Below are 14,714 nucleotides of genomic sequence, written 5' to 3' on the forward strand. Positions count from 1 at the left end.
TATATATATATATATATACAACGACTTCAGAAGTTTTGTTGACACATCATGTTTATCATAATGACATGTACAGAAAATCAGTCAGTCTTTCGTCGTCTTTCAAGCCATATCGTGGTAGATACAATATAATAATTCTAATAAAGTGTGTGTGAATAATTATATTCTTCGACCATTGCATACTGCTGAAGCATTAATTTGCTGCAGTAATTTAAAATATATATCATTTTCATCCATATAATTTTGCAGTTAACATACTGTTCCAAAATATTAGGTAAGTCAAAATAAGTTAAAAATATAAAAACATATATTTGTCTACAAATACAAAAAATAATTTAATCGTACAGTATAACGGAATTTTAAAGAATGTCCAACATATTAGTATAAATAGAATAGTTTTATTCAAAATTATCTTTAAGTTTTAATCCAGATATAATTTCAAATAATGCCGATATATAATATTTAATAAATTATAATGTTAAAATAATCGTGGACTCACAAAAATTTTATACCGAATAAATTATTTCTGAAACTTAAAAATGCTATAATTTACATAACAAATAATAAATATTATAGACACTTTTAATTGTCCTTTCATTATTAGATTATTAAGATTAAGTTCTCTACAATTCGTCGTATTTATTTTTTATAAAAAAAACTGTGTGTATTTTAATATTTAAAAAAATTTTAAGTTGTGCTGACATTGAGTAAAAAATAACTGTTACAAGAAAAAAAAATCAAATATTAATTCTATTGTCAAAGGTAGAGTATATAATAAAAAAAATTAAAAATAGAACAATTGCTTTGAATTTGTATTCGATAAATCTTCTTAAAAAGGCAATGTATTATAACAAGTGTGAACAAATTAATTTTATTAAGTAAGATATAAATATAAATATAACACTTCAAAATAAATAGAATTATATTAATCATATAAATCAAAATAGACAGAATATTATATATTTTAAAATTTTTTAGAAAATTTATTATAAAATTTTTTATATAAAATATTTTAATAACTAAGATTAAATCACGGCACTGTAATATATTAAATATAAATCACAAATAAGAAAGGCTTAAAGAGCCATACGCGGATATTGCTGCGTACATTTCCAACGAAAATTAAATTCTCGTAGAAATAAACCGTGCACAAGGCGCGTATCATTCTCGGTGTACTACAAAAACTTAAAATTTGAAATAATTTAATAATATTTCATATAAATAAAACGTTTTAAAATATTTAATATAAAACGATCAAATCGCATGCTAATATTAAATTAACAACGAATAAACAATAGTTTATATTGATTTAATAAGATACTCCATTAAAGCTGAAACGCTTTAAATATTTAAATTAAATTTAATGATTCAAATTTAATTTTTGCTTTTACAATCAAAAACAATAATGTTACATGTATATTGATGGTGAGAATATATAACAAAAATATGATTTCAATTATCAAGATTTGATAAAATAATTATTGATAAAGATTATTGCTTTAATACCTAATCTCACAATAAATCTATAATAAAAAGTTAAATCGTGTTAATTGAAATTTTTAATAATTATTTATTAATTATAAATTATAGAGTAAAATGAAAAAACACATTAATTGTCAATCAAATGAAGAAATCTATATCATAGATTTGAAGCAATCGTTACCATATCTATTTTGAGGCGTTTAATCTAAAATATCTAAAAAACTTCATTATATACAGGATGTATCAGAAAGAGTAGTAAACCAGTAAATAGTAGATTTTTTAATCATTTGGAGTCAATTTTTCTTCGCAAATATGCCGATGGAGACTATCATTATTTGCAGGTTCCCAAAATTGCCATCATGTATTTTTGTAAATCTTAAATTTAAATTCTAATAAGAGTAAACTCTATTTAAAATTAATTGACGAATGTGTGATTTTGTTAATTTTATTTCCATAAGGTTAAGTTTGCAAAAAACTATTTATTTTTAATCGCTTATAACTCGAAATTTATTGGTACTCCGATATTGTTCGTTGAGAAAAAATTGTTTCCAAATAATAACAGGTATCTGCTTTAATAGGTTCACTGCTAGTTCTGGGACAGCTCTCTCTCTCTCTCTCTCTCTCTCTCTCTCTCTCTCTCGTCTCTCTTCAGTCTTTCTTGTCCCTACTGTCTTCTTCCTATTTTGAATGTAGACACAGGTATATATCTATGTAAAATAACGGCTCTTGTGTTTATAAAAGTAATTTGCTTCAGCAAACTAACTTTATATACAATAAGTCTTTATATTCTAAAGTATATTCTATAAATTTTAGATGTATATAATATATTGACAATGAGAATAATTATATAAAGAAATATAAACTATATTGCAAATTTAACTTTTGTTTATCGCTGTCAATTACAATATGTGCGACACTGTAATACACACACGCGCGCACGCATACGCACTCACACAGACACACACATATATATCTATAATTTTATTTTAAAAAATTGTGCAAATAGAAATTTGCACATTGCTTTATCACCATATAATATTTCACTAATTAGAATAGTTATACAAGAATTATTTAAAAATACATCAAAGCTATATTTAAGTTCTTTATTTATTTTTTGTGCAGAGTGTTTTTCGGATCTAAAATAAATATTCCTTTTCTCCGACATAATGATAATTTTAAAACTATTATTAAGTAGCGGAATAATTTTTACCGCTGCGGCGGTTCTCAATCCTAATGAATTTCGATGCTATCAACCATCAAAATATGTGAAACCAATACATTACGATATCAAGCTTACATCACAAATTGAAAGTAATTTTTTCTATGGAGAATACAATATCAGCATAAACATTCTTAACAAAATGCAACACATATATTTACAGTCAGAAAATTTATGTATTAACAACATAGTTTTATTTACAAATATTGGAAAATATCATGAGAATGATAAAGATACAGTATATAAACCAACATATAATAGTAGTGGAGACACAATTAATATTGTCTTTGGAGATGAATTATTACCAGGAAATTATACTTTAAATATAAAATATTTTGGTCAAGTTGATGAAAGCTTCAGCATTTTAGACGTGGAAAAAAAACTCAATGTAAGTAATAAATTTTTAATAAATGTTTATTAAAAGGTATACAATATGCAATTACATAAGACATTGTAATTAGTATATTATTAATGTATTAAATATCCAAAAAGTTATTAGATCGTGTAATTTAAATATAAAGGCAAACAATCTTTATCTTTAGTACACATTATTACATATTACATTTACACATTTTTTAATTCCCAATATTTTTATGTATGCCAAAAATATTTCAATAATTTATTTTCTTTGAAATGTAGTTGGATAGCTGCTCTGCATTTCCAGATAATAGATTTTCCACAAATAATTAATTGTTGGGATACCCGATATTTATTAGAAACGACCTTTAGCATATCTATAGGTTGTAAAGTATGCACGGCTTTGTCAAATATGCTATTGCGAAATACGGAAATTAATAAGAACAATATGTTTTCGACACACTTCCATACCACACCTGCAATGTCGCCTTATCTCGTAACAATGCTGGTATCTAATGACCTAACCATTGATAAAAACAGATCTCGGAAAATTAAAATATGGTGCAGGATCGAAACTGCACTTGACATAAAATTTGCAGAAAGTATAGCTGAAAATATCACGTTGTTTTTTCAAAATGAATGGATACGTTTGGACAAGATTTGGAACGTCACTCATCATGTTGCAATTCCAAATTACCATGACAACATCATGGTTTTCGGATTTGTTTTTTATAGGTAAGTGCTTCAAATTACGTTAAAAATAAAGTTATATTAATATGCAAATTTATAAAGTTTAAAAACATGTATACCTATATATTTTATTTCTGTAAACTTGCGACAATATGATACATTTTGAAGACAAACAATTTCATTAAGAATAAAAATTTAGTACGTACATAAAAGGGAACGTATGCACGCTAAATCGTACCTCTTAAGGTAAATGTTAAAATTGCCACATAAAACTAAAAAAAAAAAATAATTTTATTTTTATTTAGATCTATAGTTCTTATCAATGATATACGCATTAACACAAATTTATCATTTTCTCATATTATAAATTAAAAATTTGAAAAAATATCATTTGGTGCAATTTACAATATTGGTTTGCTAAATTGTACCCATGAGTTTATAAATCGTAACTCTAACAATAAAATTAAAAAATTGTAGGAAAAATAAAGTTTTATTTTCTAAATAACTTCTCAGTCTTGACATTCAAATACAACTTTCAGGGAAACAGATATCATCTACGATAAAAAATTACATCTTGTTGCTCACGAAATTCAAGTAATTCAATTAGTAGGACATAAAGTGGCACAGCAATGGTTTTATAATCTGAACAATCCGTTTAACTCTTTGTCGACTCTCTGGTTTAATAAAGGTCTTATTGCATTTCTTGCAACAAATGCTGTCGATAAGGTAATTCTATATTCAACGCTATCTTGTTCCCACTTTCACGCAAACAATAACAAACTTAAGCATTTATATTGCAAGATTTTCGAAGATCAAATTCTTTTTACAAAATGCACATAAATTTTTTGTAAATTGTCTTAGCCATATTTGCCATTATATGAAATTCTAAATTGTTTTTTAAAAAATACTTTTTTCACTTTGTTACGTACATATAATTATAATGTAAAGTATTAAAAATTTTTGTATTTTTTAACAACACTTTATTAGATATTTAAAAATTTTTATGTAATCTTAAATAAAATAAATTAATTAAAAACTAGTACTCACGATATTTATTAAAATTGGTTTGATAAGGAGAACTCTGCTATATAATATCATGGGATAATAATTTTAAAAATATATAATATTTGCAAAATATATTAATAAAAATTTTAGATTTTTTATTATATTTATTCGTATGTGTTTTTCGAAATGAGAAAGTGTTTCTTTTTAACATAGAAGTAGCGCTAATATAATATTAGTATTTGTTTCTATTGCAAGTATTTTTCGAAACGATTATATCGATATACTTAATAATTTTTTTTATAGATTTATGCAGAATTTCGAATAATGAATTTATTTGTTGTTCAAAATCAACATAATTCTTTTTCTTTGGATGGTGATTATCATATGTGGAATTCTCCTTTACAAAATGACAGTTTATTAAAGATTCGCCAATCCATCAGGGGTAAGACATAATATAATAATATAAATTTAACGTATAAGACGGGCAACAAGAGCCAAATCGCGGATGACAATGCGTTATCCTAACGAAACTAAATAATTTTCCGTTAGAATTAAATACCGGTGCACAAAGCACCAAATTTTACTTGGACACGGCCAAGATTTTAAATATGAAATAATCTCATATTTTGAGATTTAATTTCAATACCCCTTTAACCCCCACACGGAAAATAAATAAATGAATGCAAGAGAAAAATATAGATCCGAAAATCGCTGAATCGGGAATCGAACCCGAGACCTTTCGCTTGCCGGGCGACTGCTCTTCCAGCTGAGCTATTCAGATCCTTTCGATTCTATACTTTTCTCTGTTATATATATTAATGTTGGTAAACAAACGCATTTTTTAAGCCAACGTGTATCAAATATAAGAGTTTTAACAAGGCTCTGTAATATAAATATAAATTTAACGTATAAGACGGGCAACAAGAGCCAAATCGCGGATGACAATGCGTTATCCTAACGAAACTAAATAATTTTTCGTTAGAATTAAATACCGGTGCACAAGGCACCAAATTTTTACTTGGACACGGCCAAGATTTTAAATATGAAATAATCTCATATTTTGAGATTTAATTTCAATACCCCTTTAACCCCCCTACGGAAAATAAATAAATGAATGCAAGAGAAAAATATAGATCCGAAAATCGCTGAATCGGGAATCGAACCCGAGACCTTTCGCTTGCCGGGCGACTGCTCTTCCAGCTGAGCTATTCAGATCCTTTCGATTCTATACTTTTCTCTGTTATATATATTAATGTTGGTAAACAAACGCATTTTTTAAGCCAGCGTGTATCAAATATAAGAGTTTTAACAAGGCTCTGTAATATAAATATAAATTTAACGTATAAGACGGGCAACAAGAGCCAAATCGCGGATGACAATGCGTTATCCTAACGAAACTAAATAATTTTTCGTTAGAATTAAATACCGGTGCACAAGGCACCAAATTTTTACTTGGACACGGCCAAGATTTTAAATATGAAATAATCTCATATTTTGAGATTTAATTTCAATACCCCTTTAACCCCCCTACGGAAAATAAATTTATTTGTTTATTTATTTATTTATTTTCCGTAGGGGGGTTAAAGGGGTATTGAAATTAAATCTCAAAATATGAGATTATTTCATATTTAAAATCTTGGCCGTGTCCAAGTAAAAATTTGGTGCCTTGTGCACCGGTATTTAATTCTAACGAAAAATTATTTAGTTTCGTTAGGATAACGCATTGTCATCCGCGATTTGGCTCTTGTTGCCCGTCTTATACGTTAAATTTATATTTATATTACAGAGCCTTGTTAAAACTCTTATATTTGATACACGCTGGCTTAAAAAATGCGTTTGTTTACCAACATTAATATATATAACAGAGAAAAGTATAGAATCGAAAGGATCTGAATAGCTCAGCTGGAAGAGCAGTCGCCCGGCAAGCGAAAGGTCTCGGGTTCGATTCCCGATTCAGCGATTTTCGGATCTATATTTTTCTCTTGCATTCATTTATTTATTTTCCGTAGGGGGGTTAAAGGGGTATTGAAATTAAATCTCAAAATATGAGATTATTTCATATTTAAAATCTTGGCCGTGTCCAAGTAAAAATTTGGTGCCTTGTGCACCGGTATTTAATTCTAACGAAAAATTATTTAGTTTCGTTAGGATAACGCATTGTCATCCGCGATTTGGCTCTTGTTGCCCGTCTTATACGTTAAATTTATATTTAGAAAAATAATACTTTTTAGGAAATATCAAAGAAATTTGAAGGTATTTTAGAAAGTAACTTACAAGGGACATGTCACAACTGTCCGGAACCGATTTGATTCTCCTTGAAATATGTTGTTAAATACACAAATCTAAAAGACACGTATTTTTTTATACGTGCGCAATTTGAGTTTTAAGGGGTGAAACACCCCTTTAAAGAATAACGGTATTTTTCTTTAGGATCAAATATCTGCTAAACTATAAGAGATATAAAGAAAAAACGTACAACAAATTTTAATGGCTTGAAGAGTACTTTAAAGTTATATGAACAAAAATTTTTTTTTTTTTTTTTTTTTTTTAAAAAACCCTCACCACCTAATTTTTTTTTTCAAAATTAAAAATTTTGTTTTACCTAATTTAAAGCTTATTTTTTTCCAAATTCAACCATGTGTAATAAAGTTATGTTACGAAATATCATTTTCGAAAATTAATTATAAACGCTCCCGTATATACGCTCATCCGTGCTATGTGCGTAAGTAATTACCGTCGAACAATAAAATATATAAAAAATGTTTTTGTATAATTCTTATTTATGTTTTCTATGTATTTATAACTGTGTATTGTGTATATTTAGATTTTTTTAAAAATGTATTTGCATTTTATATTATTCACTCATTATACACATTACAATAATGATATTCGACAAAAAAATGTTTCAAACATAATGACTTCTTGCACCAAGAACATCTTACTACAGCTATATTATTGCAACCTTCGATATCACATTTTGTTAAAGTTTCGTCTAAACTAAAGTGTACTGGATTTTCGAATTCGTCTGGTCTTTCATTCGTATAACCACTTTTAAACCACGAATATTTAAATAAGTTTTGATATCGTGGGGATGACAATTGATTATGTATCAAAGATTGCAATTTTATTATATTATTTCGTTCATGTAAGTTTATATTACTTTCCAACAGTAAAACCGCATCTGAAAATCTTTTAGCAAAATTTTTCCAAATTCTGAATCCATAAACATCTAATGGTTGTATTTTCCCTGTAGTTCCTTTCGGTATTATCATAGTAGTAATATGTGTTCCAGGAGGTGTTAAATCCGAAATCATATTGGGGCAATGTCCAGTCCATGAATCGATAAGAAGAACGCTATTAGGACCAATGTTTGCGAAATAAGCTTCTTCTAACCACATTTTAAAATGATCTGTACAAAATATAAATGTTAATTTAATAGTTTTTTTATGACTCTTATTAAATTGTTAAATAAAATAAGGTTGTTAAAAAAAGTAATTATAAAAGGAAAATACCTGATGTCATTTTACCAGATTTCGATGCTTTTACAATAACATTTTCTGCTTTAAATAAATTTTCTTGTACTCTTGGTCCAAATTTACCATTAGCTTCTTTTAATACAATAAATAAAGGGGACAACAAATTGCCATTACAGGATATTATTGGTTGTATCGTATATGAATGGGTTGTTGATGATATGGATTGCACGACACGTTCTACTTTCTTTTCTCCCTGGTTAGACAATGATCTTCCAGAGTGAAGTTCCAATTGGAAACCACTTTGATCTGAATTGTAAATATTTTCAGATCCAAACTGTTCAATAAGAGGTTTTACTGTTTCCAGAAAATCATCAGCTGATTTTTGCAAATCAGCAGAATCTTCTAATGTTCTTCTAGTGACAAACTTCGTAACTTTTCTTGAAACAATTCGGTGAGACTTCTTAAATCTTGCTATCCAACTGTGAGATGCTTTAAATATAGGATTTAAATTTCCTATTTCTTCTTGAGCTTGTAAAGCCCATCTTTTTAAATCAATATCATGAACCATGAATCCTGATTCGACAGCTGCAGTAAATTTATCATGTGTAAATTTGGAGATGTAAGATAATTTTTCTGTACGACTTCCACCTGATTGTATTTGTTCTTCCCATCGCCTTAACTGACGTTCAGATGAAACTCTTCTAAATTTATTTTGTACTACTCTTAGAGGACGATTCCTTTTTCTGTCATTACTGTTTTCATCAGTGTCCCGAAATCGCCAATACTCAACAGCTCGTCTTTTATAAGAACTATCAAAATTTGTATCATCATTTGAACAATGAGGATGAGAATTTAAACTATCTTCATGCCATGCTTCTTCGTCATCTTCAATTATTTCAAAACTATGTAATTTATAAGGTTCTTCATAATCGAGATATATTTCTTCCGTTACTTCCACCCCATTATAATGAAAAACGCTATCCAGTAATATTTTTTTAATGTTTTCCTTTAATTCCACTTCTGCTTCAGTTACTGGCGTTTCTGTTAAATATATTGAATTTATTGACACCAATAAAAGTCTAACAACGTTAAGCGGATTGATAATCATATTCAAAGATGTTATATTTTGCTTTCTATTGCAATAAAAGAACAGTTTACACAGATATTATTACAACGAAAAGACTACACCGACTGTGAGAATTATGCTGCTACATGAACAATTTATATTAACTTATCAGAAATACGTCATCACATAATCTTATTTTATTATTTATTTTAACGTATTAAAGATTTTATTGTAAAAATTATAACTTATCTGGAACACGTACACATAATCTTATCTTATGATTCATTTAACGTAAGATATAAAATTTGTTTATGCCAAATATTGCGACATTGGTATTCGCAAGATTCAATTAAAAAATAATTTTATTATAAAATATAATTGTTTTTAATTTTTATAGAAGAAATTAAATATTAAAGAAATAATAAGAAAGCAGGGGGTATATTTAAAAAATTCTTATTAATTATATTTAAAAATTTTTTTTTAAATCTAAATATACACAATACGCAGTTATAAATACATAGAAAACATAAATAAGAATTATACAAAAACATTTTTTATATATTTTATTGTTCGACGGTAATTACTTACGCACATAGCACGGATGAGCGTATATACGGGAGCGTTTATAATTAATTTTCGAAAATGATATTTCGTAACATAACTTTATTACACATGGTTGAATTTGGAAAAAAATAAGCTTTTAAATTAGGTAAAACAAAATTTTTAATTTTGAAAAAAAAAATTAGGTGGTGAGGGTTTTTTAAAAAAAAAAAAAAAAAAAAAAAATTTTTGTTCATATAACTTTAAAGTACTCTTCAAGCCATTAAAATTTGTTGTACGTTTTTTCTTTATATCTCTTATAGTTTAGCAGATATTTGATCCTAAAGAAAAATACCGTTATTCTTTAAAGGGGTGTTTCACCCCTTAAAACTCAAATTGCGCACGTATAAAAAAATACGTGTCTTTTAGATTTGTGTATTTAACAACATATTTCAAGGAGAATCAAATCGGTTCCGGACAGTTGTGACATGTCCCTTGTTAGATGAATAATTCAAAAAAGGAAAATTCAATCATTTTTTTTTTTTCATTTTTTTTTAAAAGCATATTGAAAATCTGTAGCATAAACAGTTTTTGCAAAAAATGTGGAGCATTGAGCTCTAAGTAAGTCTAATAAAAATAAATGTCATAAATGTAAACATCAATTAATAATACCTGAGTTATATGATACTTATATATATAAACCTTGTTGCAATATTCACCTATAAAAGGTTGTAAGGGTTGGGAAGATGGGCAAAAGGGAATAATTAAAAGATAGTTACCATAATTTTCATAAACTGAATATTTCATAAAATAAAATATTTGTAATTTTCGAAGTTTATGTAAAGATTATGTAAAAATTTATAACCTTACAATTTTATAGTAAAATTGAGAGGTTTAAATCGATTTTATATGAGGAAAAATTAAGTAATTCTATTTTTGAAATATAAGTGACCTTTAAATACCCTTGAAAAACTCGCACATCTTAGGAAAAAGTCTGTGTCAACTTTTTCTTTTTCGAAATCCTGCAACTTTTATCTAAATTTAATAGAAAATGTATAAAAAATGCTCGACATTAGTACACACACACACACACATATACACACACACACACACATATACACACACACACACACATATGGGTAAATTTATATAAATAGGGTGCTTTAGGAGTGTTCACGAACGCGCTGCGTGAGAGGAGGTCGCGCTGCACTAAGGCTAAGTCACTCTCTTTTGTATAAAGAATTTAATGCTTAAACACACGTAAATACAGAACACTCAGACAAGACTTATAACAACTGTTAATAATTTCACAGGAAGAGAACGTAATCGAGATCAGAGTACAAAATAAGCGGTGGTCGTCAACGAATTTTGCGGTTTATCTATCAAGCGGTTACGATATGCGGTTCACAGCGGAAAAGCGATAAAAAGCTGCACGCCGAATGTGGGCTTTTCCTTTATAGGTTTTCAGGACGGAACCCACTCTTACGTAAAGCGCCAATGATCTCGAGTATTTTGAATATTGCGCGGGGTGACCTGAGCGCATCACTCGTGATTGGCCGCTGTAAAATTAGACTAAACGCGTGTTCTAAGAAGGCATGCGTAAGCGGGCGATCGCGGTAATTATTGGTTAATCGAGGCGTCCGTAAGAATTCGTGCATGCTCGCTGTAACCGGACTATTCGGCGGAACAGTTACAGTACCGTTAGTTGTTGTTAGTTGATAGGTTTTTTTTGTGACAGATTGATTTATTACATGGTTTTTTTCCTTGAAATACATATAAACTATGTCTCTATTTGTTATGATTTTCAATCGACCCGTCTAGAATATTCGATTAGGCGTTTCAAACATCCCGCCCGCCTTGTCGCGCAGTGACAATATACCGACGAGTTTCGGCCGTGGAATCACAAGTCGATCGTGATCGATGGTGGGGCGCGCGCGCGCTGGCGCGGTGGCAAGCACGTGGTGATCGCGTGACTCGAACAGCTGAGTCGATGGGAACACGTGGTGATCGTATTGTGCGGATCGATCAGCTGAGGCAGAAAAATGCGGGTTTGACGTGGAATGGCGGGTGTGTAATGCAGTGCGGTGAGGGACTGGTGAATGTTTACGGGCTGACGGCCGGCACGTCCGCGCTGTTTATGCTCGGAAGGGGATCCGCGCGCGGCAGCAAGACGAGCTTGACGAGCGGGCGCACAAGCTCAGAAGTGGCGGTGCGGATTGTCACCACGCGGACGATACCGTCGTTCCCGGGATGCAACCTCGTGATCCGGGCGAGAGGCCATCGGGTCGGGGGGGTGAGCTCCGAACGCAGGATGCAAAGATCACCGACGTGGGGTGCGGCCTCGGCCTTGAGCCACTTAGTGCGTGGATTGAGTCCGTGGATATATTCCTTCGACCACCTCCCCCAGAAGTGCTCTCTCATTTGCTGGAGGTGTTGCCATCGCGATCTCGTGTCTCCATGTTCGCCTCCCTGCGGTGGCTCAGGGATGGCGAGAAGGGGCGCCCCGATCAGGAAATGTCCAGGAGTTAGTGCTGAAACATCGTCTGGATCGTCCGAGAGTGCCTGCAATGGTCGAGAATTGAGGCATGCCTCGATTTGAGTGAGGAGGGTACTCAGTTCTTCGAAAGTGAGGGTGGTTTCGCCTATCACCCTCCGCAGATGGTACTTAGCTGACTTGACTGCAGCCTCCCATAATCCACCGAAATGCGGAGCCGCCGGCGGATTGAAGTGCCAGCGGATGCCTTCCTTGGCGGCTGCGCGTGCGATTCCTTCACCCTCCGAAGACGCTGCAATAAAGAGTTCCCGTAGGGTGCGGTCGGCTCCGACGAAGGTCGTGCCGCAGTCGCTGAAGATGTCGGCACAGAGACCTCGTCGAGAGACAAATCGACGAAGGGCGGCGATAAAAGCTTCCGACGAGTAGTCCGATACGAGCTCTAGATGGATGGCCTTCGACCAGAAGCAGATGAAGAGTGCAATGTAGCCCTTGTAGGCGCGGTGGCCGCGACCTTTGCTGGTCCGAATGAGGATTGGTCCCGCGTAGTCCAGTCCAGTGCGGAGGAATGGTCGCGTTGGCGTGACCCTGCTGCGTGGCAGACTGCCCATGGGTGGTTGTGGTGTCGTCGCTCGCCACCTTGTGCACGTGACACAGCGATGAAGCCGCTGTTTTACCGCTGCACGTCCTCGGGGTATCCAGAAACGCTGTCCGAAGCAGCCTAGGGTCAACTGCACCCCCTCCGTTGCAAGGTCCGGCGGTGATGAGCAATCGATCAACAGTCGAGTCAGCCATGAAGTTGTTGGGCCGCAATCATCGGATGTCTCTCGTCCTGTGACAAGAGCGATTTTTAAGCGTCCTCCTACCTCTCAACACGCCACGTTGTATCGGCGATGGAGCTAGTTTGGCCAACGGACTGCGTGTTGCGACAGTGCGGCCCTGCAGAAACAGCGGTGACCTCGTCAGGGAAGTGGAGTGCTTGTACCTCTCGTAGCCAGTGTGATAGAGCTCCGTCTAATTCGTCGCGGGTGGGTGGCTGTCCAGGGGTGACAGTTGGGTGGCTGCAAACAGTGCGAAGCCAGCGACGACACCATACTGTGACTCGTAGCAGGGTGGTTCAACGACGAAAAGCGGAGGAGGAGCTCAGGTCCATGACGGACCAAGCTCCTCGTCATCAGGCTGCCGGCTCGTCTCTCGATAAGGTTGTCTTCTCGGGTGTCCACTTCGGTGAGCGGCCATGCCGCCTCTTCCTCCAGCAACCAGGTAGGTCCTGTCCACCATAACGTATGATTTACCAATTCCAACGGACTAATGCCCCTCGATGCACAATCCGCAGGGTTGTCTCGACCAGCCACATGTCTCCAGAGTGCGTTCGGCAGTAGGGTCTGGATGTGAGACACCCGGTTGGCAACGAAGGTCTTCCATCGCGAGGGGTTGTCCCTGGATCCACTGGAGCGTGACCTTCGAGTTCCGTCCACAGATGCGTGGGTGCATCTCCCAGTTGAGCGTGCGTTGCACATGCTGCGTCCAGTGTGGTGAGTAAGGCGGCGGCGCAGAGCTCGAGTCTCGCAAGGTCACTTGCGTGACAGGTGCCACCTTGCTCTTGGCCATTAGTAGTGTCACTGACGTTTCATTTTTTCCAGCGATGCGGCAGCATACCCGCGGCACCGGACGCGTCGGCGGAAGCCATGTAGCTGCAGCGATGAGTCCACATCGCCCGTGCCGAGCCAGCGAGGCATCCTCAGGCGGTCGAGGAAGATGTGAGGCCACCCAGCAGTTGTTGCCAACGATTGAGCGTCGGCTGGCGGCAGTTGAGCATCCCAATCTACCCCTGAAAGCACGTAGTTTGGATGAGGATCTTCGCGCGGATGACGACAGGAGCGAGCCAACCCAATGGATCGAAGAGCCGTGCGGTTTCAGAGAGAACCCGTCTCTTCGTATATTTCTCTACGAACGGGACGGTGGAAGCAGTGTGAAGGAGAACTCATATATTGAGGATGCCATCGAAGTCCTAGCGTTGAGTGACTCTCTCCTTCCCATGCACGCTGGGACTGCTGCATACGATGATCCTGAGGAACGCCAGTTAGGATCTCTTCGTGGTTGGCTGCCCATTTCGTAACGGGAACCCGCCCCCGCCTTGCAGAGGTTGCGTAGCTCCTCCTGAAGCACGATTGCTTCGTCGAGCGTGGTTTGCTCCGGTGACTACGGTCGTCGACATAACAATCCCGTCGCAAGGCCACCGAGCCGCGAGGAAATGTTCTTCCTCGTCCTTGGCCAGTTGCTGAAGAGTCCGTATGGCGAGGAATGGAGGCGCAACTGAGGCCGTAGGTGACCGTCCTCAGTTGGTATTCGTGCACTTCATCGTCAGGAGAGTGCCGCCACAGGATCGTC

General features: G+C 34.3%; 1 protein-coding gene across 1 annotated transcript; it reads right to left on the reverse strand.

Annotated features, from left to right (window-relative positions):
* Positions 1-11,935: 11,935 nt before the first annotated feature.
* LOC146721563 (uncharacterized) lies at positions 11,936-13,417 on the reverse strand. Its single transcript, XM_085486618.1, has 2 exons — positions 13,309-13,417; positions 11,936-13,155 (listed from the first exon to the last, which is right to left on the reverse strand). Exons 1-2 carry the CDS (start codon positions 13,415-13,417, stop codon positions 11,936-11,938), a joined length of 1,329 nt encoding a protein of 442 aa, XP_085342744.1.
* Positions 13,418-14,714: the final 1,297 nt, after the last annotated feature.

Source organism: Nylanderia fulva, unplaced genomic scaffold, assembly GCF_048542155.1.
Source record: "Nylanderia fulva isolate GAGA-0341 unplaced genomic scaffold, ASM4854215v1 Scaffold452, whole genome shotgun sequence".
Taxonomy (NCBI): Eukaryota; Metazoa; Arthropoda; class Insecta; order Hymenoptera; family Formicidae; genus Nylanderia; species Nylanderia fulva.